Source organism: Mauremys reevesii, linkage group 1 (genome assembly GCF_016161935.1).
Source record: "Mauremys reevesii isolate NIE-2019 linkage group 1, ASM1616193v1, whole genome shotgun sequence".
NCBI lineage: Eukaryota > Metazoa > Chordata > Testudines > Geoemydidae > Mauremys > Mauremys reevesii.
Window position 1 is genome coordinate 222,094,734 of NC_052623.1, and position 27,958 is coordinate 222,122,691.

General features: G+C 46.8%; 1 protein-coding gene across 3 annotated transcripts; it reads right to left on the reverse strand.

Moving 5' to 3' along the window:
* Positions 1 to 367: 367 nt before the first annotated feature.
* TAPBPL (TAP binding protein like) lies at positions 368 to 26,716 on the reverse strand. Of its 3 annotated transcripts, XR_005597830.1 has the most exons (8): positions 26,564 to 26,716; positions 24,995 to 25,246; positions 14,516 to 14,791; positions 13,216 to 13,557; positions 12,685 to 13,014; positions 11,834 to 11,929; positions 10,511 to 10,766; positions 368 to 615 (listed from the first exon to the last, which is right to left on the reverse strand). XR_005597830.1 is itself a non-coding variant. In XM_039536077.1 (7 exons), exons 1-7 carry the CDS (start codon positions 26,610 to 26,612, stop codon positions 10,726 to 10,728), a joined length of 1,386 nt encoding a protein of 461 aa, XP_039392011.1. In that variant the 5' UTR covers positions 26,613 to 26,716; the 3' UTR covers positions 8,807 to 10,725. The 3 variants fall into 3 exon arrangements, 2 of the variants coding, with proteins under 2 accessions (XP_039392011.1, XP_039392020.1); XM_039536077.1 differs by lacking the exon at positions 368 to 615 and having other exon boundaries at positions 8,807 to 10,766; XM_039536086.1 differs by lacking the exon at positions 368 to 615 and having other exon boundaries at positions 8,808 to 10,766; positions 24,995 to 25,243.
* Between the last annotated feature and the right edge of the window lie 1,242 nt (positions 26,717 to 27,958).

Consider the following 27,958-nt stretch of genomic DNA (forward strand, 5'->3'; position numbering starts at 1 on the left):
TAATTCAAGATAGAACAATACAGGGTCTAAACTTATCAATCTCTGGAGAGAATCCCCCCTCCCTTCTTTCTCAGTAAAAGCAATATCAGCAAACAGGAATAAAGAATTTCCTTTAGCAAACACACAATTGCAAATATAGAAAGCAACTCAAAAGACTAATTCGCCTTTCTAATTAATACTCACTATTAAATAGTAGAAACTACTCCAGGAGAACTTGGAGACATGATTGTCCTCTCTTAGATCCAAAAAGAGCTCTCTAACAAAGAACACAGACAAAGGCTTCCCTCCACAGAGATTTGAAAAAATCTTGTCTCTGATTGGTCCTCTGGTCAGGTGGTCATCAGGTACTGCATGTTAACCCCTTACAGGTAAAAGAGACCTTAACCCTTAACTATCTATTTATGACACCTTTGCAGAAGGTTTCTGAGGAGGGCTGCTTTATTTCTTCCACCATGACAGGACCACTTTCCCATGCCACTCCAGTATTAACTCTCCTGGCATCACCGTGGTACACAGCAGAGCAACATAAGGACCAGGTCTGTATCCAGACGCTTGCAGCATCCGCTCCCTTGCCATCTCTGCTACCCTCAGAAGATTGATATCACACAGGGTCACCTAGGGGAAATGGGGGAAGTTTTCATTACAAGTGCTCATACCGCAAACAACAGAGCATGTGATCCACCACCCAAAGTGATTTCAGGGTCCCTCCACCATGTTTTCCCTAACACGTGGGTGGTTTGGTTGGCAGGGATTGGCATTGACCTCTGATTCTGCCAGTCTAGGGTGACTACTACGTCTGGCATGGCTGTACCGTCCCTAGCCCCACCCCTGTCCTTTCCATGCAGCTGTCTGTGTGATTGTGTCTCCTGTCTGGGGTCTGTACAGCCCCAACAGAGGAAAGGGCTGGGGTCAGTACAGCGGCGCCAGAGGAGCTGCCAGCGTGGGGCGCTGGCTCCTGAGAGTGGCGGCTCCATGTTCTGCTCCTTTTGCTGCTGCATTTCCCAAGAGAGCCCTGCAGGTTCTGCAGATATCGATTTATATCTGCAGATATCCGCATCCACAGGTATAAATTTGTATCTGCACAGGGCTCTAATTAGAAGGGGGGAAAAGAGGATGTGTGTGTGATGCTCTACAACCCAGGGAAATGCCCTTTAACCTTCATATTCATCATTTGTATACAATTGTGATATTTCATGCAAAGCATACCATGTGAGGTATCATAGTAAAGATTATGATCTGCTCAAACCCACTGTTCCATCTAAATATGTTTAACCCTTCTGCCCATCTGAGTTGGCGGCAACAAGGGCCGGGTTCAGTATCCAGGGGTTCCATTTCAATAATGCAATGCAAAACCGGCTCGAGCCCCAACCCAGTGACCTGGGACAATTACATACCACCCCCCGGGCGCCTCTAGGAGGCAATACTTCCACTCTTGCAAGCACAGAGTCTGAGTGTAGCAAAATCTTTTTAATAAAGAAGGGAAACAATGTGACATTATGTTGCAGAAACACCACAAACAGGATTCATAACACAAACCATGGGCAAAAGACGCACCCCCAAGTAAGTTTAGCAGTATCCTTTTCCCCTCAAGGTCTTAAATCCAACCACCCAAAAGATTACCCCAAAGTCCCAAAAGTCCAACACCCCAAAAGTCTCTTGAGTCCAGCAACCCAAAAATCACCCAAAAGTCCAACACCACAAAAATCTCTGTCCCTGCTCAGTGCAGCCCCAGAGTTCAAAAGTTTATCTGCAGAGTTTTACCCACCCAGCCTGGGTGGAAATGGGGGGGAAGGGGCGCACGAGGTGTTAAGGGGCACCTTACATGGTCCAAGGCTGACTGTCCTGCCTCTCTGTGGGGTTCTGCTGCAGCCTTCACCATGAGCCACTCCACTCCACCAGCCGCTCCACTCCACCAGCCGTCCCACAAACTGCTCTGCTTTGTCCCGCTTCACTCCACTCGCCATCCTGTGAGCCGCTCCAACCATCCCATGAACTGCTCCGCTCCACCCCGCCCCAGTCCACTCACTTCACTGTCCCACAGGCCACTCCACCACAAATTGCTCAGCTCCACTCTGCTTCACTCCACTTGCCATCCCATAGTCTGCTCCAACCATCCCACAAACTACACTGCTCTGCCAGCAGCTAAGCAAAATATCTTCAGGCTCCTCCACTAGTTAACACAGCACTCAGTGATCTCAACTCTTTAGTAATTTCAGCTTGTAGTAGGGAAGCCCCACTGCTGGTGAGCCATCAGCCCAAAATGAATTCAAGACAGCAACCTGTAATTAAACTCTTTAAAAAATCAAAATTAGCATTACTATTCAACAGTGGAGAGAGAGGATGTAATTGGTGTTTCAGGTCCTCCAAAAAGCCCATGCTCTCTAATACCTACCACCAGCATCTCTTCTGTCATTGGGTTTTGGAACCCAGGTCCCTTGTCTAGCAAGTGCTACTTAGTTGATGGTGAGTCCTTCTGTCATAAAACAGTTCCACTGGCCTTGATTCACATAATCAGGGTAACAACACTTTATTCTTCCTGCCCCAATAGCAGAGAAACTGGGCATCCCACAACAGTCAAAGTGACCATTTGGGCAGCTGTGGCTCATGCTAGGCGGGGTGGGTATGCCTATACAAACAAGACCAGCCCCTGAAGTTCTTTTCCACAACTCACCACAATTCACCACTAGATATCAGGGTAGAGCTCATCCTGACTCTACTTACATCTGCATATCATTAATGAAAATGAAGTTATGCAAATTGTGTTGTATGACTGTCACAAAAATATGCTGTGGGTTTGGGAAGTGCTCACCAAAGACAATAACCAGGGGGATAACCAACGCCCAGGTGGGTGTCAAACAACCCTCAACAGCCATTGTCCAAGCAAGGGAGCTACAATGCAATGACTCAGCTGCACAAGGCCGCACCAGAGGAATTGCTCAACCTTGCCTGGTGACTCAGCAATGACCACCAGACATGCTTGGACTTGTGTTCTCCAAGCACATGGTGGGACTAAGGATATAAAACAGACCACAGTGCCCCCATACTTCGCCTTTTTTACCTCCTCTCACCTATGCTGCAAGCAACAAGGACACTGAGAAGACTGAAGACTCCAATAGAGGAGACTGGCCCAGGTTTCAAGGATGAAACCTGTGTACTATGAACTACAATATCTACTGCGGTGAGAAAAACTGCTTAATCTAGATGTTGCCCAGTCTAATAGGGTTGAAAGTTTAGACTTCATGCTTATATTTTATTTTATTTTGGTATTCTGACTTTTTGCCTATCCCTTATAATTGCTTAAAAACTATCTTATGTAGTCAATAAACTTGTTTTACTGTTTATCTTTACCAGTGAGTTTGCCTGATGTGTTTGGTAAATCTGCACAGGTTTACAAAGGCTGGTGTGTAGCCACTTTCCATTGATGAAGCGATGAACCAATTAATAAACTTGTACTGCTCATCAGACAGTATATTCCTGAGTTACAAGGCTGGGAACTGGGGGGATTTGGCTGGTGCTTTTCCCTGTGTGATTCATGAGTGTCTCTGGGAGCATTCATGCAATATAGCTGGCTGTGGGACCCCACATGCTGTTGTGCTGAGTGATAACAGCATCTGCAGGAGTTTGCTGCTTGTCACTAGCAAAGCATTGTAAAGATAGCTCAGGCTGGAGATTCAGGGGGCACAGTGGTCCCATAGTCCCAGGCACCCCAGGGATCCCATTACAGTGTGATGACATGTTTAGAAAGACAATAAGGCTTCTGGGACAGCTGAGACAGGGCTAAGAGCTTGGAGGATTTCATTATCTGAAAAACTGGGCATAGACATGGAAAGCAGGAGAGCATTCCAGGAGCATGAGCATGTCATGCAGGATGAGATTATGAAGAACCAATCAGACATGTTGAGGCATCCGGTTGAGCTTCAGGAAAAGCAGCTTGAGGCTAAACTCGCTCTGCAGCTCCTGCAGAACTGCCTGCAAGCACTGCCCTGTTCCCAATTCCCTTCCCCAAAACGTTCCAGGAGCTGGGGTGGGGTGTGCAGTATCTCTTCCACTCAACACTGAGGCGAGTACTAAGAACAAAAGGCAGCCATTCAAAGCCCTTTGATGGGCAAGACTTCTGTGCTTTCACAGACAAACTTGGTTTCTCCCCTCCCAATATTATTCCACCATTTGCCCAAGGTTAAAGAAACAGAAAGAACAGGAAAGTAATGTATGTGTGTGCAATAAAAGTATTTGTTTCTAGAATGAAATGCTCTTTATTTATTCCAATCGTTGAGGGGTGTGTGTGCGTGTGGAGGAGTTACAGAGAAATTGGTGTGATGGAGGGGATGGTAGGGAAAGGAGCAACACAGATAAGCGGTTTTCAAAGCATCCAGGAGATGCAGAGCTCCTTGCTGGGCTCTTCTTATTGCCCTGGTATCTGCTTGCTCAAAATTAGCTGCCAATCAATCTGCCTCCACACCCAACCCCTGCAGAAACTTCTCTCCCTTTGCCTCACAGATATTATGGAGCACACGGCAGGCAATGATAACAATGGGGATATTGCTTTCACTGAAATCCAACCTAGTAAGCAAATTGTGTCAGCAACCCTTTAAACGTCCAAAGGCACATTCCAACACCATTTTGCACTTGCTCAACCTGTTGTTGAAATGCTCCTTACTGCTGTCCAGGTGGCTGATGTTTGGCTTCATGAGCCACAGGAGCAAGCAGTAGGCTGGGTCTCCCAGGTTCACGACTGGCATGTCAACATCGTCAGTGCTTATTTTGCGATTTGGAAAAAGTCCCTGATTGCAGCTTTCTGAACAGACCTGTGTTCCTAAAGATGTGCGCATCACACATCTTTCCTGACCCTTCCACGTTGATGTTGGTGAAATGCCCCCTATGATCCACTAGTGCTTGCAACACCATTGAAAATTATGCCTTACGGTTTATGTACTCTTTGGCAAGGTGGTCTGCTGCCAAGATAGGCATATGCATGCCATCTATCACCTCACCCCTGTTAGGGAACCCCATTGTGGCAAAACCATCCACTATGTCCCACACATTGCCCAGAGTCACTACCCTTCTTAGCAGAAGTCAATTAATGCCCCTGCATGCTTGGATCACAATAGAGCCCATGGTGGATTTACCAACTCTAAATTGATTCCCACTGAACGGTAGCAGTCTGGCATTGCAAGCTTCCACAGAGCAATCAACACTTGCTTCTCCATAGTCAGAGCAAGTCTCATGTTAGTGTTGCTGCGCTTCAGGGCTGGGAAAAGCTCTGCACATAGTTCCTGGAAAGTGGACTTATGGATTCAAAAGTTCTGTAGCCACTGCTTGTCATCCCATAGCTGCATAACAATGCAATCCCATCACTCTGTGCTGGTTTCCCAGGACCAGAAATAGTGCTCCAGCCTTTTCAGCTGCTGCATGACTGCCGGCAGCAACCAGGAATTTTTTCATCCTATGGCTGGCAGTAGGGCTGCTTGCATGACATGGCAATGTTCCACGTGGCGGTGCCTTTCTCAGCACTGGAAATACTGCAGGATAAGGCAAAAGTTGTTTCTAATGCTCACAACAGTGCACAGCTGAGTGGGATCCATACTTCTTGGGGTATGGCATACACACGGCTAAGCTAGGCTTTTGAAAAAAAGGCATGAGAAAGTGCCATTGATATCAGGGTAAGGAGGGAGGGAGGAAACTGCATCATGGAAAGCCAAAGCCATGTTCCCATTCCCCCCTGCATCAATGTTTCGGTCCCATGAGGTGTTGTAAGCTCTTCCCAAAACCCGCTGTGGCTAGTTGCACTGTGGGATAGCTACCCATAGTGCACTGCTTTGTGCATCAATACACGTGTTGCTAGTGAGGACACACACACAACCAATTTAATTACTGGATGTAAACTTACCTTAAATTGACTTAACTTTGAAGTATAGACATGCCCTCAGTTACCTTTTAGCCTGCAGTACACCAACCACCAAATCCATGGAGATAACTTTCATAAAATTAATACAGATATCTCCCAGTTTCTTCATAGCAGTATTTTAGGAGCAGTTTTACCAATGAAGTCTACCAGTATACACTTCCCTAGTACTACTCATTACTCCCCTCCAAGGTACTTTTTACCACAGCATTGCTTTGGGATCTCATGATCCCTACATCCTTTTCAGAGCCAGTGTTTTCCAGGAGATCTCATTTGGTTGCATTCTTTCTTCTTAGATATATGACTTAAACTGTTTCTGTATTAAAATGCATTCTGCTTGAATGAGCTCAATTTACTGAGAAGTCCAGACCATCTGGATGACTGCCTTGTCCTCATTTACCACTCTGCTAATCTCTGTGTCATCTGCCAATCTCATCAGCGGTGATTTTATATTTACTTCCAGACCTTTGGTAAAAATATTAAATATCATCCGCCTTGTAGAACTCCACTAGAAACACCTCCATTCAAAGATTATTCCCACTGATCATTCCTTTTTGAAATCTGTCAGTTATATCTGTCCATATAGCATGAGCTTTATTGATATTGTCTAGATTTCACGAGCCAACTCTTTTAGGGATCTTGTTATCTGGTCCTGATGCGTTTAGAACAGTTATCCCTAGTAGATGCTGTTTTAACATCCCCCTTAGTTACTAATAGATGGGGAGCAGTTCATCATCCTCATGCAATCCCAATACATCAGTTGGCTTCCTTCCAAATATAGAACAGAAATATGTATTAAACACTTCTGCCTTTACTGTATCATTTTATTAACAATTTTACCATTTACACCTAGTAATGGGCCTGTCCCATTATTGAGATTTCTTTTGTTCCTGGTATACTTAAAAATCTCTCCTAATTGTCCTTAGTTCTGCAGCCATGGATTTTTTTTCTGGATGTCTTTAGTTTCCTTATCAATTTCCTACACTTCATAACCTCTAATGTATATTGTTTGCCATCTGCCTCACTTTTTTCCATAGACATATCTGCCAGATGGAGCAGGCAGCAACAAGGGCTGGGGCTCAATGTCTATGGGTTCCTCTTACCAATATAAAACAGAACCGTCTACTGCTGCCTCTTGCCTTTCATTGCAACACTGTCCTCGCACCAGGCTGAAGGCTTAGAGCTGCTCATCAGTGATTTCAGCTCCAGTAATTACTCAACAGAAACAAGAACTTTTAATTGAGTTTACTCAACTCTTCCTTTGAACACTAAAAAAAAAAAAAAAAAAAAAAAACCCAAATAGTATCTAGGACCCTTTAAAGCAAAGCACACCCCTAGATAAGACCACCTTTCCCTAACCCCTCTGACTTTCACTGGGCTGTGACATCCCTACCCATTGCTTTGCAAGCGGGTTTGAGGTTAGGGTGACCCCTTCAATCAGGGCATGCTGAGCACAGTTCTGCTGCCCTTTATTCATACTGTAAGGATGACAACATTTCATTACCCCTGCATTCAAAGTGATTTATATCCCCAAACCAGCCAAAATGGATCGCTTTGGCAATGTAGCTCTGTCTGCTGAACACCTAGGTGTGTGTATGCAAATATAATCTGGTCCTGAAGTCTCCCCACCCCATTTCTTTTTGCTGAGTTTTCTTTCTGCTGCCGTGGTTGAAACTCCTGCATGGGGATGGGGATCATTACTGAGACAGCCCCTTTAGGCCCGTTTGTTTCCTATTGGTTACACTTCATATTGCTTGTTAGGATATAGATATTCAGGCCTATTTCCTACTGAAAATAAGGAAAAAGGAACTTTGATTTATGCTTGCTGGAAGTTCACCCCAATAAACATTGAATTGTTTACACCTCCAGACTTCAGGTATTGTTGCTCTCTGTTCATGCGAGAAGGACCAGGGAAGTGGGAGGGTGAAGGAATAAGCCCTCTAAACATTGCTCCTTACAGAATGAGGCTGGGAATTAAATACTTCATTTTTACCTTATTACGTTTGCAGAAAAGGACAACAAAGAGAATTGTATAATAACCAGTAAACCTCTACTGTGATCTGTCACTGTCATAAACAGATAGTTAAGGGTTAATGTCTCTTTTACCTGTAAAGGGTTAAGAAACTCAGTAAAAACCTGGCTGACACCTGACCTGAGGACCAATAAGGGGACAAGATACTTTCAAATCTTGGTGGAGGGAAGTCTTTGTTTGTGTTCTTTGTTTTGGGTTTTGTTCGCTCTCGGGACATGAGAGGGACCAGATGTCCATCCAGGCTCTCCAAATCTTTCTGAATCAGTCTCATGTTTCAAATTTTTAAGTACCTTGTCAAGAAGGCGTGTTAGTCTTCTGTTTGTTTTCTCAACCTGTAAATGTTTCTTTTGCTGGAAGGATTTTTACCTCTGTTTGCTGTAACTTTGAACCTGAGGCTAGGGGGGATTTCTCTGGCTATATAATTTAAATACCCTGTAAGCATTTTTCATCCTGATTTTACAGAGATAATTTTTACCTTTTCTTTTTCTTTAATTAAAAGCTTTCTTTTTAAGAACCTGATTGATTTTTCTTTGTTTTAAGATCCAAGGAGTTGGGTCTGGACTCACCAGGAGTTGGTGGGGGGAAAAGGAGGGGGGATGGTTAATTCCTCTTTGTTTTAAGATCCAAGGAGTTTGGCTCTGTGTAAAGCCTCTCAAGGCAACCCAGGGAGGGGAAAGTCGGGGGGGGGGGGAAAGGAGGCGGGAATGGTTAATTTCTCCTTGTGTTAAGACCCAAGGGGTTTGGGTCTTGGGTTCCCCAGGGAAGGTTTGGGGGGAACGGAAAGTGTACCAAAACACTATATTTTTGGTTGGTGGCAGCGCTATCAGATCTAAGCTAGGAATTAAGCTTAGGAGGGTACATGCAGGTCCCCACCTTTTGGACGCTAAACTTCAAAGTGGAGAGGAAACCTTGACAGTCACTTTGCAATTTCACCCTTCCACCCCTCCTGAGTGGTGGTGGCATGATGATTCTCCCTCCCCAGACCTTCCAATTCAGAAGAGTTTGGAGTTAAAGTGGAAATGTGTTAGAAAAATAACTGGGTTTTATTCAGAAGTCAAATTCAAACTAGCACAAAGTGCAGTGAATACCGTATCTTGTTTGAGCCAGTTACAGAGTGAGCCCCACTCCTTGCCCATGCCCTCTCCACCCTGAGCTTCCCAAATACAGCATTTCAGCAAGATACTAACAAGAGATGTAACTGGCTCTCAATCTCTCCTGCTGAAGAACCTCTTCATATAAATAATTAAATATTCATTGGGCAAGAAAGAGGAGACAAAGCAGGAGTTTGTAGCTCAGTGGTCAGGGCAATCCCCTGAGATGTGGGAGAGGCCTGGCTCCAAAAAGATTTCATTTATATCAAGTGGAATAGCTTCAGCAGGGGACACTGAGACAGAACCACCCCAGAATACTCAACAACTCAGTGGTTAGAGCACTCACCTGGGACGTGGGAGAACTGACTTCAAGTCCCTGCTCCAACTCAGACAGAACAGGGATACAAACCTGGGCCTCTTACATTATAGGGGAGTGCTCTACCCACTAAGCTAATAATGTTATTAGTTGCATTATTGTAGCACATAAGATCCCTAGTTGTGACCAGGACCCCATTGTGCTAGGCACTGTACCAATAGAACAAAAGGACAGTTCCTGCGCAAAAGAGCTTACAGTCTAAGCGTAATGCAAGAGATCTGTAGGGAAATAAAAGGAAACAATGAGACAATAATGGTCAGGCTGATCGGCATTCTAACCATTGTCAATATATTACAGGCATCATGGCAAAGGAGAGTTTTGCGGATGTATTTGAAGGTGGATGCTTTGTGGATGTTTTCAGGGAGCCCCTCCCAAGTGTGCTGAACAGCATGGGAGAAAGTAGAAAGATGCTTGTCTGAAAATGTAACCCACAGCCACTGGAGACTAGCACGATGGGCCCATCAGAGATGAGCAGCAACAGTTCAATAGCAAATGAGAGATGATAGGTAGGGTGAGAAATGGCCAAGAAGGGGCTAGAAGGTGAACACAAGCATCTTATATTTGATGTGATAGAGAAGGGAGAGCCAGTGGAAGGATTAAAAGCTAAGGATGACATGGGCAAAGTGATGGTGTACACGTACACACATATGTGTATACATACACCCACCAAATTTCTGACCTGCTTGCTCCTAGCTGTCTTTGTTGAAGGCGTGATCTGATAGGCATGCTCTGAGCATGCCTCTGGGACCAGGCCTGGAGGTGACAAAGGCAGGGTATTGCTTAGGTTGACAATCCTACTAGGGGTTATGCATGAGCTAGGGAACCAAGCAGCTCAGTGGCATCAGGAATTAGGTGATTTTGTGTATGTCCACAGGCAGAAACGAAGGTGCTTAGGGGACTTTTCCAGCAGAACCTTAGGTGCCTTAGGAATTTAGGCAGCTAAAGGGTTAGGCACCAGCTGAGCAGAGGTTTGAGGATCTCAGTGGTGCCTAAATGTTGGACTTAAGACACCTAAAATGCCTACATCCCTTTGTGGATCTAGCTCTGTGTACCTGAAAGTGTGAGAAGAACAGTGTTACAAGGAGGTTAATGATATTACTCCCACTTACATGATGGAGAAACCCCCTTTTCTCTGATTCCACCTTTCCAGGGTCACAAGGGTCCTCCAATCCCTTCCTACAGAGCTGCAAGAGAGTCCCTGGCAAAGGTGACAACCCCATTCATGTAATATGAGAGGTTAATTTCAGAGCGGTTGGGTGTTCCTCTGGTATGGGGTCTGTCAGAGGGGGCGCAGGAATAAGGGTAACTGAGTTAACTGTCCCTTTTACCCTGAAGTCTCCAGAGATTTCTCAGACTTTGGATCAACTGAAAAGAGAAAAATAATGAGATTCAGGGTGACAAAAACAATCAGTAAAATGTCATTCTCTTCCATGTTCTGCGGCTACCAGGGCGATGGTAGGCTATATATTAAGGGCTTTCCCTTCCCCCTGCCCTGGTTCTTATCATGTAGACAGAAAATAGAAGACCAGAAGTAGTGCACCTTTGATCCTACCCCTTATAATTTATGGTCATTTTGGAGGGTTTGGGGTCTGGGGGCTTCAGTACCACCTCTTCTGTATCCCATGGGAGGAGTAAGAAGTGAGGTTGTGCTCCAGTCAGGGACAGGGATTTCTTTGGCTTTTAGTGTTTCTTATACTTTCACCCCCATTCCTCTTGCCCCTCCCAACTGGCTGCTTGACCTTATCTCGGGAGAGGAGTTGAGGCAGGACTGTCCTTCAAGTGTCTGCTCGTATATTACACACTCATTCTGCCCAGCAACACTTTAGCTCTATCTCTTCTCTCTTTTCACCTGATCTGCTTGTGGGCAGGTGTAACACACAGTGTCTTTATTCTTTGTTCATACATATTAGTAAGAATATAAAAATATCAAAAGTCAAATGGGCAAACAAGACCCAAAATTCTGTCCCAGGCAAATATACAGGCCTGTGTACTACATTATCATCACTAACACTCCTAAGAGCTACCCCCTCTCCTTCCCAGCAAGAGACACTGCAAGAAGAGAAGCAGGAGCACTAGCTACGGAATGATTTCCCGGTTACTCCATTTCCAGCTTCTCCCTCAAGGAGGCACAATGGAAAGGAGGTAGGAGCATGAGGTATATGGGGATCTCCCAAATACTCCAGTCCGGGCTTCTCCCAGCAAGGCTGCTGTAGGGAAGGAGGCAGAAGAGCTGGCTGTGAGGGAGCTTCCAGGTATGCTACTCCCTACAGGAAGCACTGTAATTAGAGTGGCAGGAGCACTAGCTGTAGCAGGTGCTCCGAGCTACTCCAGTCTCTGCCTCTCACAGCCAGCGGCACCGTAGGGAGCCAGACAGGAGCTCTGACTGTGGAACCTCAGGCTAATGAGAGGGCTGAAGTGCTTTACACTCTTACCTGTTTTTCTTGTCCTGAGCAAGAGGCCAACGAGAGCAGCAAAGAAGATGAACGTAGCAATCAAGGCTCCCACAAGCCCTTTAGATGTTTTTTGCTCTGTTGGAGAAAGAAGGGGAGTCAGTGATGTGAAGCTCATCTGAGTCTGTTTCAGAGAGCTAAAATTCTTCACACGGATCACACACAGGGCAGGGCTGGGATCCTATTGGAGGAGAGATGTGGAAGGTTCCTGGGGAAAGATTAGGATCTCATTAGAGAGAAGTGACAGTCCGTAGGGCAGCATCAGGTCCCACCAGAGGGAGAAGTATGTGGTGGGGGGAGGGCAAAGTATGCTTTCAGGCAAAGCTGGCTTCTTATTGGGTAGAACAGTGCCACAGGGAGCAGGGACTATGCTGAGTTCCTATTGGGGAAGGAAGGAGGTGGGGGCAAAGAAGGTCCTGGTTCCCTTGGAGACAACAATGTCCTGGGATCCTTGGGGCATGGTTGGGTTCCCCACAAGGAGTCCACTGAGCAGGATCAGGGTCCAAGTGCTGCCTTTTTGTTCCCTTGAAACTACTGCTCCCGTAACAGTGTAAGGTGCTGCACGATGCAGAGAACATGCTTTACAAAGAGCTTTAGAGGATGTAATAAGAGCTGAGGAAGTGTGACTGAGAAGCCAGGAGAGGAAAGAAGGGATGGGGAATGAGGGCAGACAGGGAAATTGGGAGAAATTGGAGGGTGCTCCAAATGGGATGGGGTTATAGTACCCGCTAATTGATAGGTGAGGGAAGAGCTGGAGCTAGATCAGAAGGTTGAAGCAAAAGTTGAGAGACAGGGGCAATAAGGAGCACTCATCCTCCTTTCCCCCTGTTTACCTGGTGCTCTGAGCTGGGCACTAGCTGTGATTGCCTCTTCAAGGGCCAGATGCGAGACATGGCAGCTGTAGGTGACAGGTCCCAGCTCTGTGGCTGTGTTGATACTCAGGTATGAATTGATGCTGTAGGTGCCATCCTGGGCTTGCCTATGGCTGGAGAAGTATGTGCTTGAGTCTGAGATAGGGACCTTGTCCTTGTCGTCAGGGGCCTCCCGTGTCCACTTCACCGACACATCCAGGGGATAATAGCCAGAGATCTCACAGGTCAGGGTAGTGGCTCCATCCCCCTCACGTGACACCAACTCTGGGAACAAACGGACTCTTGGGGGCTCTGGAGGGGGGTAAACAGGAAATTAAATCCAGCTGGTGATAAACTGTGTTTGAGGGGATGGAGTAGTACAGAGGAGTCCCTCATCCCCACTGGGTGGGGCTGGGGAAGCAAGGAGGGGGGCAGAGAGATAGGGGGAAGGGTGAGGTTCTGGTGAATGGGGCCTGTCTCCCCTATTGCCCCCTGACTAGGGGATTGCCTCACCGACCAACTGCAGCTGGATGATGTTCTGGGCCTGGTGCTGTGGGGTGGACACTAAACAGATGTATGTCCCTTCATCCCCCACACCCACTCCATGCAGGCTAAGTGATGCATCTCCAGTCTCCAGCATCTGTACCACATCCACGTGGGCCGTTGACTGTTCTGCTTGTGCCATGTCCCCTGCCTGGTAGTGGAAAACTCTATGCCCGCTGCCTCGGTGCTGCAACCTCCACTCCAGCGAGGCCAGAGGAGAGCTGGAAGCCAAGGCAAAGCTGCAGTCCAGGGTGACGGAGGTGCCAAATCGGGTACGCAAAGTAGGGGTGTGAGATGACAACTGGAATTCAACTAGGAACAAAGAGAAGGAGAAATAGACTGAGACAGTATTAAATATATGTGGTTATGGAAGACTCCCCCTGGCAGGACATCAGGGACTGGGTCACAGTTCCACCCACCTGGAGGAAGCATGCTGTGGACAGACTGGCCATGCTGGGTTGAAAAGTTGGAGTTGTGTCTCCCCCAAGAAGATCCCATCCTGCAGGCTGAAGCGCTATTAGCAGGGTACGGGGAGTAAGTGCATACTGCTCTTCTTGCTACACCAAATTCTTGAAGAGCAGACTTGCCAAGGGTCATAGTGGTGTGGAAAATAATGAACATAAGAACGGCCATACTGGGTCAGACCAAAGGTCCATCAAGCCCAGTATCCTGTCTTCTGACAGTGGCCAATGCCAGGTGCCCCAGAAGGAATGAACAGAACAGGGAATCATCAAGTGATCCATCCCCTGTTGCCCATTCCCAGCTTCTGGCAAACAGAGGCTAGAGACACCATCCATGCCCATCCTGGCTAATAGCCATTGATGAACCTAACCTCCATGAACTTATCTAGTCCTTTTTCAAACCCTGTTATAGTCTTATAGTAACAGTGGTGGGGAGAACAGTGGGGCCGGAATTGGGGAGTCAAGGGGCACAGAAATGCAAGGGCAGAGTGATCAAGGGGGCACATTGGTGGTCCAGCGGTTACATCCTGCAGATAGCAGAAGGCCCAGAGGGCCCTGTACATTTGAGCTTCCCTCAAGAAGGGAAGGATTATCTATCCCGCTGACTCACAGCATGTGCAGTCCCTTTCGCTAGTTCCCTTAAGTCCCGGACTACAGCGTGGGGTGGTATTCCTGGCGTCTCTAGTTCCCCTAGCACTCCTTGGTGTGGAGGCTTCAGCCCTGGAGTATCTGGCTCCCCTAGTGCACTCTGGTGCAGTAGGTGCATTCCAGCACTAAGGTCTTTTCCCCTCATTTGCCACTTTCTTTACCTGTGGTCAGCACTGTGCCCTCCTTGCTTACAGGGACCTTCAGCCTTGGGTGCAGCACAGCCATTCTGTCATCTTCCTCACTGTCACTGCTGACCTTCAGCACCAGGGCTATGCTGATCCCACTGGATAACTTCAGGGTCCCCATGAACCAGGAGGCCTGGCTGGGCCCCTCATCTGCCAAGTGTAGGCTGTATGGAGAGATCTCACAGGTCACTTCCTCCCCAGCACAGTCTGCATGCAGCAGGGATTCTGCATATGGGACGGGTACCAAACTTGCTGTAATGAGAAAGAGAAGACACGTAGTTTGATGAATGGAACAGGAAAAACAGGATCAAGTTTCAGTAGGGGCCTAATCTAGTGAGACACCAAGGGCTGCGTCTACACCTAGTGTAAAATGGGGTAAGGCTGCTGCTACGGAAACACAAGAGCCTTAGCATGTAACATTGGTCTCCCAGCTTATTTAAAGAAGTTCTTGTGGTGAATGAAGGAGTCATATGTATTATTTTTTATGAATACCATATATTCCTCAGTTTACCTGTTTGCTTTAACTTTGCAGCCAGACTGGATAATCTCAAAGGCTGTTGGAGGAAAACAACAGGGAACAAAACAATAACAGACAGACGATACCTTAAGGGAACAATAGGAAGAGCTATAATTTGGGAAATACCTACCTGCCTACAAAAGCAGCAAAGAGTCCTGTGACACCTTATGCATCCGACGAAGTGGGTATTCACCCACGAAAGCTCATGATCCAAAATGTCTGTTAGTCTATAAGGTGCCACAGGACTCTTTGCTGCTTTTACAGATCCAGACTAACACGGCTACCCCTCTGATACTTGATACCTGCCTACATACCAACCATGCTAGCAAGGTTTATTCTTCCCAAGCCTAAACCTTGGAGCAAAGGGGATGCTGAAACATTAAAGGTCCCAGCCTGAAAAAGGAAGAGGTATTGAGGGCACAGCAACAGCTCGAGATGTGTGTCTGTCAAAGAGAAAATCTATCTGCCAAATCAATGATTGTTACTGAAGCACATGCCAATCTTTCTTGTTGCCTGCACTCTCTTCACCTATACTCCCCGTGACAAAATATGGGAGTGCTTTTAATAATTTGTTAATACTGTATATTGGCCTGACTCTGGTGAGGTGGTTTTTGTGAAAATGTCTTCGATTAAGGGCTTCCCAACAGGTGACCATCTGGGATGATCCAGGCAGATAGGAGAAGATGGCTCAAGATGATCCTGTAACAGCTTTGCCAGCTTTTTCTTATAGCCCCTGCTGAAATCAAACAATTGCATGAGAATTTCAGCTTTGATTTAAAAAGTAAGTTTCTAACCATCGTGATTGAGCAGAAAAATTTTGTTTCAACCGCTAAGTAAAAATATTTTGTTTTAAAATATTTGATTATTTTGTTGGTCATTATCACTGGTCACAGGTTCCCAAGGGAAGGAAACACAGGTGACCAAAACCTAGCTGGACCTGCACAGTGATAAGCAGCTGTCATGCATGGGGCACTGGTCCCAGCCCTGATCCAAGTATGGAAGAATCACAAGATTCCATCCCAAAACAGACAAGGGCAAGAGGCCCAAGACCTGATTTGGGTTCTCTGAGAGAGACTAGAAAGGGGACTCAAGTGCAGCTAGCCCTGTAGCTGTGATACTCCCCTTCTTGCACCCTCTCCTCTCCTTGTACCCCACCCTTATACCCCTGGTGAGTTGCAGACCCAAGGTGAAGTGTACGTTCTTCCACGGGGGAACTCTGTCCTCAGTTGAAGGCAGCAGGTTCTGCGGCTTGGCGTCTAGGTGGGACATGACGGCAAGGAAATATATAGAATAGAGCATGAGCATACCGAAATATTTCAGAGGTAGTCTAAATGTATAACATGCAGCCAGTTTGAAAGGTGCACAGTGAGGAAGGTGCTTGCAGAGCCCGGTGAGCAGGGTAGCTGTAATTCTGCTGATAATTTGATGCATATTCATTATGATATGACTACATTTTAAAATTACATTATCACACATGATTTTTCTCAGCATATATCATTTGATATCACCGGATATGTCTACACTACAAGTAGACACCCATAGCTGGCCTACGCCAGCTGACTCAGGCTCATGGGGCTCAGGCTGCAGGGCTGTTTAATTGCAGTGTAGATGTCCGGGCTTGGGCTGGAGCCCAGGCTCCAGGACACTGTGAGGTTGCAGGGACATAGAGCCTGGGCTTCAGCCCAAGCACAGAAGTCTACACTGCAATTAAAAAGCCCTGCTGCCCGAGTCCCCGAGGCCCAGTCAGCTGGCACGGGCCAGCCACAGGTTTTTAATTGCAGTGTAGACATACCCAAGGAAGTAGTAAGTGGTAGCAGAAGTATCCTGTGGAGCCTACGAACCAGGCACTGGAGGGTCGTGTGACACACTTTGCTAGCTTGACAGCATAGAACTGTGGGTGTCAGGATTCTCAGGCTCTCTCCTCCTACATTCTCCCTAGTCAAACAGCACTTCTGCACTCTCATTGCAGACCATCCTCAAATCCCCAGCCACTTTTTCATGTCCAGCCTTAAACTCTCCCCTCTCTTGTCATTTCCACTTTTCCACTAAAAATCTTGCTGATTTTTTCGGCAAGATTAGAAAAGACCGCTCTTTCCTTCCCCTTTGCTATCTTCTCCTCCTTTTTCACTATCACCAAAGCTGAAATCTCTCATCTGTAGCTTTCCTCCTCTAACCATTTCAGCAGCCCCACATCCCATCCAAGTGTGTCCCCCTTCATCATATTCTCCTTTGCCCCACTCTCTCCCTTCCTACCCTTCCTCATTCCCACCATCTTCCTTACCTTCACCTCACACCTTCCCTGCTGTCTACTTCTCTACTATCAACTCCACCATGCAACTTTGCACTCTCTCTCTCTCTGTCTTTATCTAAGGAGGAAGGAAGGTGTCCATGTGGTTATGACAGTGGTGGACTAGAGTTCAGGAGACCAGGGTTGCACACTGCAAAACTGCCACGCAGTAGCAGCTTCAACTGAGGTCCAGGGGTGCAAGTGCACCCACAGAAACCAGGTCCGGATAAGCACTGACTTGCACTGGCAGGACCACCTGGGGCAGGGTGTGCAAAAACATCCATACCAAAATGCCCCACATCTGGCCCTCATTTTTAAAGTTCTCCCGCAATCCCGTATTACCCTTGGAAAGTCTCAGTGCCAGCTACTCGGCCTAGCAACAGGTCCCACCCACCAATACAAAATTGAGGTGGGCAGGGCAGCAGCCAATCAAAATATGATGTTGCCCTGGCCAATCATTAGGATCCAAGCTCATCCTCCTCTCCTAATTACAGAGTCAGAGAAGGAGTGTTTTTTTCTACCCAGCAATACGGAATGTGTGGCCAATCACAAACAGACACCAATGGAAATATCAGGCAGGCTGACCCTGCCCTCATTGCTATCCGGCCTAGCAACCTTTCAGGAAGGGTCTAAGGCCTAATAACATCGGGACAGATTTAGTCAATCAGGAAAGGAAGCAAGGTGATTGACAGACCAATATTAACCCCTTGAGGAAGCCAGTGCTGCAGGCTGCTGGTTTGCTGTCCTTGCCTTAAGTAAAGGAATTTGGGTGAAGACAGCTCACCCACTGCACTGAGAGGGGGTGAGGCTGGGAGTATGCAGCAGATCTTGGCTGGATCAGAGATGCCCTCACTGATCAGGAGAGCAATTCTTCAAGGTGCTGAGGATGTTGAATACCTTGTGTGTGTTTTCCTGGACCACAGTGTCCTGTATCCACTGTCCTCAAGAGTAGCTCCTGGGATATCCAGCTGAAGTCATCAACAGCTGGTGTCAGAGCCACTGTAACTGTTTTGTCCAGGGACAAAGAAGATTCCTTTGGTGGTGAAGGCAGCTGGGGCATTTCCCTCACTGCTTCTATCACATCTTCAGAGGCTCCCTCCAGTTCTGGGGAGGGTGCTCTGGTCAGCAACACCAGAGGCAACTGAAATCTTCTCCTCTTTGCTGAGACATTGGAGGGGACCCTGCTTCAAGATCTATGGGAGGGCAGGCCAATGAGGCCATGGTGGCAGGTTGTACTGATACTGGCATAACATGCCCCTTCCAGTGCTAGTTCTGCACCAGGACTCAGTACTGCATGCTTCAGAGTACCCTTGGCGGTATCGACCTCGCTCCTCGGGTGAGAGTCCCTGCTCAGTGTGGTAGAGAAGGAGTATATTGGTGACAGAGATGAAAAGTAGCTCTCAGGAAACGGCAATGCTAATAGTTGTGACAATGGCTCCAATGGTAGGGCTGATGGTGCCAATATCAATGTTGATGCCTGTACCAGCATTGGGTCTGGTGCTGAGAGGAGCAATTCCCAGTCAAGGGCATATTTTGAAACTCAGAAGGGCTCCAGCTTTGAAGTTATGAAGTGTAGAAAATTGATAAAGAAAGTTAAAGACATCAAGAAAAAACCCATGGCTGGCAGAGGCAAGGACAATAAGGAACTTTTTAAGTATATGAAGAACAAAAGAAATCCTAGCAATTGTATAGGCTCATTACTAGATGGAGACAGTAACATTAGAATCATAGAATATCAGGGTTGGAAGGGACCTCAGGAAGTCATCTAGTTCAACCCCCTGCTCAAAGCAGGACCAATCTCCAGACAGATTTTTTTACCGCAGTTCCCTAAATGGCCCCCTCAAGGATTGAACTCATAACCCTGGGTTTAGCAGGCCAATGCTCAAACCACTGAGCTATAATGATGCTGAAAAGGCAGGAGAGTTCAATAAATATTTCTGTTCTGTAATTGAAAAGAAGCAGGCTGACATACTCATATCACATGAGGATGATAAAGTACAGTATTTTCAAGAACTCAGTAACTAGGGAGTATGTTAACCAATATCTATCAAGCACAAAATAATTTAAATCACCATGTCCCTGGATAACTGGCACTCAAGAGTCATAAAAACATGTTGGCTGAGGAGATCTCTGGCCCGCTGATGTTCATTTTAAATAAACCTTGAAATACTGGGGTGTGATAGGGCACTCACCTCCTGAGTACCTCCTACTGGCTGGATGCAGTACTGCAATCCTCTTTTCCCCACTCATGGTACCCTCTGTAGTTGTCAACCTCGCTAGGCAGGTCTTCAGAGGCTCAGCCATCTGGCCAACTCACTGTCCTCAATAGATGAACACCTTCCAGGGTAGCAAAGTCCAACAAACTATTGGCCCACATGAGGGTCTTCAGCCCCATCTCTGGGACCTTTAAATCCGGTCCCTTCACTCAGGCTTCTAAAGGAAACTTGTCCTCTTCTTGGGGCTTAGGTCACTTTGCTAGTGGCCAGTGGGGGAACACAGGCCCACCCACTACTCCAGGTCCCAACCCAGGAATCCTATAAACCGCACCAAGACACTGCTGCCTCTGGTTTGCTGCTATTCCATGGGCCTTTTCCCACATAGCTCCCTTCTCTTCACCCTTCCCTCAGGGCTGAAGTTCTCAGATCTTCTTCTTCCTCACGGCACACAAGTACCACCAGAACCCTCCCTCTAGTTCTCTCTCAAGCTCCTGTGACCAGCGAGGAGCAGCCTGCCATGTTCCTCTGGGCTCAGCCAGGAACTGACCTGCTCAGGCCCAGCAGCAGCTTTTATTTGATCCTCCTGGGCTCTGACTGGCTGCTTCTATGCAACCCTTCTAAGCAGGCCTGGAGAACCCATCTTCACTGCTCCTTTCCTGGGGCAAGGTGAGGTAGGACCACAAGGCCTCCAGCAAGGGGCCTTGAAGGGCCAGGTACATCCTGTCACATGGGAAATTCCAGAAGACTGGAAGAGTGCTAATGTTGTGCCACGTTTCAAAAACAGCAAGTAGGATGACACAGGTAACTGTAGGGCAGTTAGCTTGATATCAATCCCCGGCAAAATAATAGACTAGCTGATACAGGATTCAATTAATAAAAAATTTAAATGACAGAATATAATTAATGCCTCTCTACATGCTTTTATTTTAAATAGATTTTGTCAAACAAACCTGAATTCATTCTTTGATGTGACTGCAAGTTCAGTTGATAAAAGCAGATGTAAGACACAGACTTTTGTAAGGTGTTTGACTCAGTACTGCATGCCAATGTGATTTTAAAAATTAGCATTGACACAATATCAGTACGGCACATGTTAAATGGATTAAGAACATTTTTGTCAATGATATGGAAGTAAATATAAAATCACTGCTGATAAAATTTTCAGATGACACAAAGACTGGCAGAGTGGTAAATAGCAATGAGGATGGGGCAATCATACAGAAGGAACTGGACCAGTTGGTAACCTGGGGTGACATTATCTGACTAAAATATGATCATGTAGATCGAGGTGGGCAAACTACTTCCTGCAGGCTGGATCTGGCCCATCAGGGCTTTGGATCTCGCTGGTCAGGGCTTGGATCCGGCCTGCGGGATTGCCACCCCCATGGCACAGCACGGACAGGGCAGGCAGGCAAGGAGCCTGCCCTGGCCCTGCTGCACCCCACTGCCAGCCCAGAGTCACTCCAGGTAAGAGGCGCCAGGTCGGAGCCCACACCCCAAACCCCTCTTGCACCCTGCACCCCAACTCCCTGCCCTGAGCCACCTGCCACACCCTGCCTGCATCCCTGCCGCACCCCGCACCCCTCCTGTACCCCAAACCCCTACCCTGAGCTCCCTCCCACACTCCTCCCTGAGCCCCCCACACTCTGCACCCCCTCCTGCACCCCAACCCCCTTCCCTGAGCCCCCTCGTACACTCCGCACCCCTCCTCTGCCCCAACCCCCTGCCCTGAACCCCTTCCTACACACCACACCCCCTCCCAAACCCTGCACTCCCTCCCGCACCCCAACCCCCTGCCCCAGCCTTACATTCATGGCCCTGCATTCAATTTCCCCACCCAGATGTGGCCCTCGGGCCAAAAAGTTTGCCCACCTCTGATGCAGATCATTGTTGCTACCATTGTTATATAATCACAACAAATATTGTACACAGGTCGTCAAGTAAGGTGTCTATGGAAAGGTTATGATTTGCTGAATATGATTATGCTATTTATATGCATGTAACATTTTGTATCTGAAGTTATGAGTTCTATACCTGGATTCAAATGTCTTTGCCTGCAGTAGCGCTGACAAGGTAGTTAGCCAGCATATCTTGGAGGAACTGTTGAAATTGACTGGCCCATCAAAAGAATATTTAACTCACAATGGAAGATGCCCATCTACCCTAAATGGACTTTCCTGTGAACGTGCTGTTTGAGGTACAGGTAATGGCTTCTACTGTGTCTTATCATGCACGGACATGTGACTTGCCTATGTGACTCCAAACATTATCTCGTCAACTAGGATTTTCCGCTAGCTGTGCTGAGGGCTTTGTTTGAAACAATGGGTTTCCCTCCACATGGCAGAAGCTATAAAAGTCCCTGGAAACACCTCCATTTTGCCTCTTTCCTGCTCCAGCTCTTTCCTGCTCAAGCCTCTGGACTATGGAATTATATCAATGGGAGCATTCTAACCAAGGGATCGAGGGCCTTCCATTGATTTGGAAGCAACCATAGACTTGACTAAAGCCAGCAGTTTATTCTATCACTGCTACAAGCCTGAACCAAGAACTTTGCAATTATTGTATGTACCTGATTCCTTTAACCAATTTTAACTTTCACCTTTCTTTCTTTCCTTTTATAAATAAACCTTTATATAGTAGCTACTAAAGGATAGGCAACAGCATGATTTTGGGTAAGATCTGAGTAATATATTGACCTGGGTGTGTGGCTGGTCCTTTGGGATCAGAAGAACCTTCTGTTTGATTAAATTGGTTATAAAGAACCACTCATCTAAGTCTAGCGTTTTCGGGCTCGGACTGGAATGCCTAAGGAAACTGCTTTTATGACTTCTTGTTAGCCAGTGTGGTGAAACAGAAGTTTATTTTCTTGCTGGTTTGGTATATCTCATGGGAGAATAATCACTAGTTTGGGGTATGTCTGCCCTATTTCTCAGCAGTTTGTCCTGAATTTGGTATTCTCAGTTGTGACCCACAAAGGCACTGTTACACCTGGGCGCATTCAAACAATTTGCATTTGAATACAGCCAAATGCAAAACTGTACATCTAGAAACAGGAGATGCAAGCCCTAGTTATAAAATTGAGGCTATATCCTGAAAATAGTGACCATCCAACAGATTTAGGGGCTATAGTGGACAAACATTCAATATGAGTTTCCAGTGTGATGCTGTGGCAAACAGGGTTAATGTGATCCTTGAACATATAAACAGGAGTGTAGTGTGTATGCCCCTGATTAAACTGATAATGGAATACTTGTACAGATGCGATGTCCACATTTTAAACAAAACGTTGAAAATTTTGCAGAAGATTCAGAGAACAACCACAAAAATTATTTGAAGGCTGGAAAAAATGTTTACAATGAGAGGGTTAAAGAGCTCAATCTGCTTAGTTTATCAAAAAGAAGACTGAGAGGTTACTTGATTCCTGTGTATAAGGGCCTCCACGGGGAGAAAATACCAGGTGTGAGAGAGCTCTTTAATCTAGAGCAGGGGTCGGCAACCTTTCAGAAGTGGTGTGCCAAGTCTTCATTTATTCACTCTTATTTAAGGTTTCGCGTGCCAGTAATACATTTTAATGTTTTTAGAAGGTCTCTTTCTATAAGTCTATAATATATAACTAAACTATTGTTGTATGTAAAGTAAATAAGGTTTTTTAAATGTTTAAGAAGCTTCATTTAAAATTAAATTAAAATGCAGAGCCCCCTGGACCATGGCCAGGACCCAGGCAGTGTGAGTGCCACTGAAAATCAGCTCGCGTGCCGCCTTCGGCTCATGTGCCATAGGTTGCCTACCCCTGATCTAGTGAGAAAGGCCTAACAAAGAACTAATGGCTGGAAGTTGAAGCCAACCAAATTCAAATGAAAAATAAGACAGATTTTCTAACAGAGAGGGTGATTAGGTCTTGGAACAACTACCATCTCTTTAAGTCTTCAGATCAAGACTGGATGCCTTTCTGGACAAACATCAGTGATTGGGCTCAATACAGGGATAAAGAGGAGAAATGTAATGGCCTATATTATACAGGATGTTAAACTAGATCAGCAGTTCGCAAACTGTGGGCCAGGATCCCAAAGTGGGTTGCAACCCCATTTTAATGGGGTTGCCAGAGCTGGCTTAGACTTGCCAGGGCTTGGGGATGAAGCCTGAGCCCCACTGCCCGGGGCCGAAGCTGAAGCCGTGCATGAGGCATTCAGCCCTGGGCAGCGGGACTCAGGTTACAGGTCCTCTGGCTGGGGCTGAACACTTGGGCTTCGGCCTTGACCCCTACTCTTTCCGGGGAAGCGTGGCTCAGGATTTGGCTCCCCACCTGGGACAGTGGGAATCATGCAGACTCAGGCTTTGGTCCCCCCTCCTGGGGTCATGTAGTAATTTTTGTTGTCAAAAGGGGGTCACGGTGCATTGAAGTTTGGAACCCCTGAACTAGATTATCTAATGGTCCCTTCTCGCCTTAAAATAGATGAATATATTAGTTAAAATCTGTGAATATCCTGGTCTATGGCCTTGTCTATATTGGGACTTTAGCTGCTGATATAACTGGCATTTCAGCCACAGTGCAAACTCCCTTCTGTATGATACGATTTATACTAGTGCAGCCCAGTTATCACCAGGGCAGTTTACTCGGGTTTCAGTCTCCATCAGTGAAAATAATGGCTTTGCCTTTTTTCACTAGGAGTACCAATGCAGTTATCTCAGAAGAGGACTGTGATGGTAATTCATTAATCAGTATGCAGTGCTCAGATATTGTGTGTGTGTGGGGGGGGAGTCATGTGGGTAAATAGTGTTGTTGTAACCATACTGGTCCCAGGATTTTAGAGCGACAAAGTGGTTGAGATAATATCTTTTATTGGAGCAACTTCCGTTGGTGAAAGAGACAAGCTTTCAAGCTACGCAGAGCTCTTCTTGGGATCTCAAGAAGGGCTGAATGAGAGCTAGCTCTGTGTAAGTCAAAAGCTTGTCTCTCTCACCAACAGAAGTTGCTCCAATAAAAGATTTTACCTCACTCACCTTGTCCGTCTAAAGTAAGTAAGTTGACAGATAGTATCAGAGGGGTAGCCGTGTTAGTCTGGATCTGTAAAAGCAACAAAGAATCCTGTGGCACCTTATAGACTAACAGACGTTTTGCAGCATGAGCTTTCGTGGGTGAATACCCACTTCTTCGGATGCAAGAAGAATCCGAAGAAGTGGGTATTCACCCACGAAAGCTCATGCTGCAAAACGTCTGTTAGTCTATAAGGTGCCACAGGATTCTTTGTTGCTTTTGACAGATAGTGACTCTGTCTATTTACACAGCGCCTTTCACCCTGCTATCCTTTTGTCCAACACATCACCTGCGAGCCCCTGGGGCAGGGCTCTGTGTTTTGAGTCTGTGCAGATTTCAGTTAACTCATAGATTACTGTGGCTGGCATGGCAATTCTCCTATCCCCAGCTCCTCACTCACCTGAGACTTCAAAGACGATGGGAAAAGTGGAGTCAGTACTTGTGCCTGGCGCCTCATAATTGGTGACACTGTCCAAGCTTCCATCATCAGCAATGCTGATACCTCTCAGCACTAGGGTGGCGGGGTCTGAGGAGAATGATCCAGCAAAGGCACCCGGAAATCCACCCACAGCTTCCTCTATATAATGACAGTCCAAGACCACATCCACAGAGCGTAATTGGGACCTCGGGGCCAGTTCCAGTGGCAGCTCTGCTGAGAAGGAAAAGAACCAGCTGAGAGGTGGGGTGCACACACATACACATACCTGCTGTCCCATTGGGACAAGACATTTGGCACTGACATCTTGCCCTTTGCAGGGGCAGCCCTATAGAAAAGGGGATGATCCAGGTGAGCCCTGTGGCACACCACCACCATACAATTCCCCTCCTTCCCTGGAACACCTACCCTGAAGTACCTCTTCCCAGTTTGGTATTACTTCCCCATCCCCCACTGTCATCATCCTTTTGGAAGACCCTAGGCCAGTGGTCCCCAACCTTTTTGTGGCCAGTAGCACATTCATGTTTTTAGAAGAGTGTGACGGGCACCAACAGTTTTTCAAGGCTTATTTTGTATTTGTACATTAAATAATATGAAAAACATCATATTTAATATAACATAATATATGAATCCAGAGACAACAGAGAAGCCGGAGAGAAGCTGCGAGGACAGAGAACACCGGCACCTGCAGCCCCGGAGTTCTCTGTCCCTGGCCGGCGTGGGGCCGCAGCTTCTCTCTGGCTTATGCCACGGCCCCACACCTGCCAGGGACTGAGAACACCGGCGCCCACAGCCTGCAGCCCCGGAGTTCTCTGTCCCCGGCAGGCGTGGCTTGTCTCCCCTGCTGGGCACTAGGCAGGCCCCCGCGTCTGCTGAGAACAGAGAACATCGTGCTCGCAGCCTGAGTTCTCTGTCCCCATCAGGTGCTTCTCTCCCCTGCTGGGCACTAGGCGGGCGCACATAAATGCCCCTGCGGGTGCCATGGTGCCCGCGGCCACCACATTGAGGACCACTGCCCTAGGCACTCCCCCATGATTATCAATTTATACTATCATACCTCCCTCTGGTGTCACCACCATAAGGTCCATCCATCTCTCGGGGGCGGGCATGGGGGCCCATTTGTCTAATCCCTTCTGGCACACAAGCTGCTAATCAAACTGTTCCCCATCTTGTTCCCTGAGCCTATAATGCAGGGGTGGCCAAACTGTGGCTCATGAGCCACATGCGGCCCTTTTACCCTTAAAGTGTGGCTCACAAAAGCCCCTCCCCTTCCCCCCATTCTCCACCTAACAGACTGGAGCAGCGTGGTGAGGTAGGGGCTTCTGCCCAGAGGGAAGCGGGGTCTCGGGGCTTCAGCGGGAGCAGGGCTGCAGCACCAAGCGGAGCCCTGGCAGGTGCGCCCTGGGTCTGGAACTTCTTAGGATTGTGCTATGTGGCTGGGAGGGCTTGGCCACCCCTGCTATAATGGGCCTTCTAAAAGAGGCATCCCCGTAGACCAGCCAGAATCCCACAGCTGACACCTCCTAAACTCACCAGCCTTCAGAGCCAGCACTCCACAGATGAGGATGAGCCCTAGATTCATTTTGTCCCCCAAGCAAGGGGTTCCAGACACCCTAAAACATCAGGCGTCTGTGCTAGAATCAAACTCTGAATGAGCCTTCAGCCTGCCAGTGCCTTTGCTTTCAGTTTCACTCTGACAACCAAAAACAGATTCGAGAATATTAACTCCTTCCTTACCTAAGAGAGGAGCCGGATAGCCTGAGACTCTTGGAAACCAGATAACTGGAAATTGCAGGTTAGGATTGAGGGGCATCAGCAAAGCTGGCTGTTTAACTCTCTGAATTGCTGTTTTAGATAAAACTCTCCTGTTCAGTCTCTTCCAAAACCCATTTTGGGCCACATTTTCTTTTTTTGAGATCCCCAAGCCTGTGTGGAGTTATTTGAATCTGTGTTCAGATGCATTTTTAAAAGATTTGTGCTCACAAAATAGTTTTTGCTAATCATTCTTCAGCTGAATAGAAGTGCTTGAAAGTTGTCTCCTATGAGTTACATGTAAAAAAACCTATCTGAGTTCAGTGGTTGTGACATGAATTCCAGAAACAAGGAAAGATTGTTCTCAGAATGAAGAAAAATAATAATCTAGATTTAGAAAGTGAAGGAAAAAATCCAGCAACTCAACAGAGATGAGTGAGAAAGAGGCTGAGTATTTCTGATATACCAAAGGTTGACTAAGTTTCTCTGTCTCTCTCACATATACGGCAAGAAAATGGCTTTTTTTTTAATTAGGGAGGAGCATACTATTATCTTCACACAGATTTACAGGTGTACAGCTATGCTGTGTTGGAAGTGTAACTTTGCTTTTCCTTGCCTTATGTTTGTTGTTTGTTTTTGTTTGTTTGTGGCTGGTTTTTGGTTTTCTTTTCTTCTTTTGAGGCTGTAAAGGGTTTTGCATGTGAATTTCACTTGTTTTGGGAAGAATTGGGGGTAGTGAAGGGGGTATGATTGAGGTGCATCTGTAGGAGGGCTTCCTGTATACACTAAACTGCTCCACAGGTAGCCTCTCAGTCATGGCCCCCTTCATGCTGGAGCTGTGACTCTCATGAGGATCTGAATGGGTTTAAGGTTTTACAGTGTTCCTCTTTCCCCCCCAAAAAATCCAGTGGAATGGCCTTCCATCCCAATATTGCCACAAACCCACCTATACCTTGGGAGTGTTCGAATTAACCCCTTGAATTCCAGGTTTCAGAGTAGCAGCTGTGCTAGCCCCAAAAAGAACAGGAGCACTTGTGGCACCTTAGAGACTAACATTTATTTGAGCATAAGCTTTTGTGGGCTACAGCCCACTTCATTCCATTCTATGCATCCGATGAAGTGGGCTGTAACCCACAAAAGCTTATGCTCAAATAAATTGGTTAGTTTCTACGGTGC

Coding starts and splice junctions, on each gene's coding strand:
- TAPBPL (XM_039536077.1), bottom strand. CDS start 26,612: ATGAATCTAGGGCTCATCCTCATCTGTGGAGTGCTGGCTCTGAAGGCT. Junction 25,247..26,563: donor AGTGCTGGCTCTGAAGGCTG/GTGAGTTTAGGA, acceptor TTTCCTTCTCAG/CAGAGCTGCCACTGGAACTG. Junction 13,015..13,215: donor CATCCAGCTGCAGTTGGTCG/GTGAGGCAATCC, acceptor ACCCCCCTCCAG/AGCCCCCAAGAGTCCGTTTG.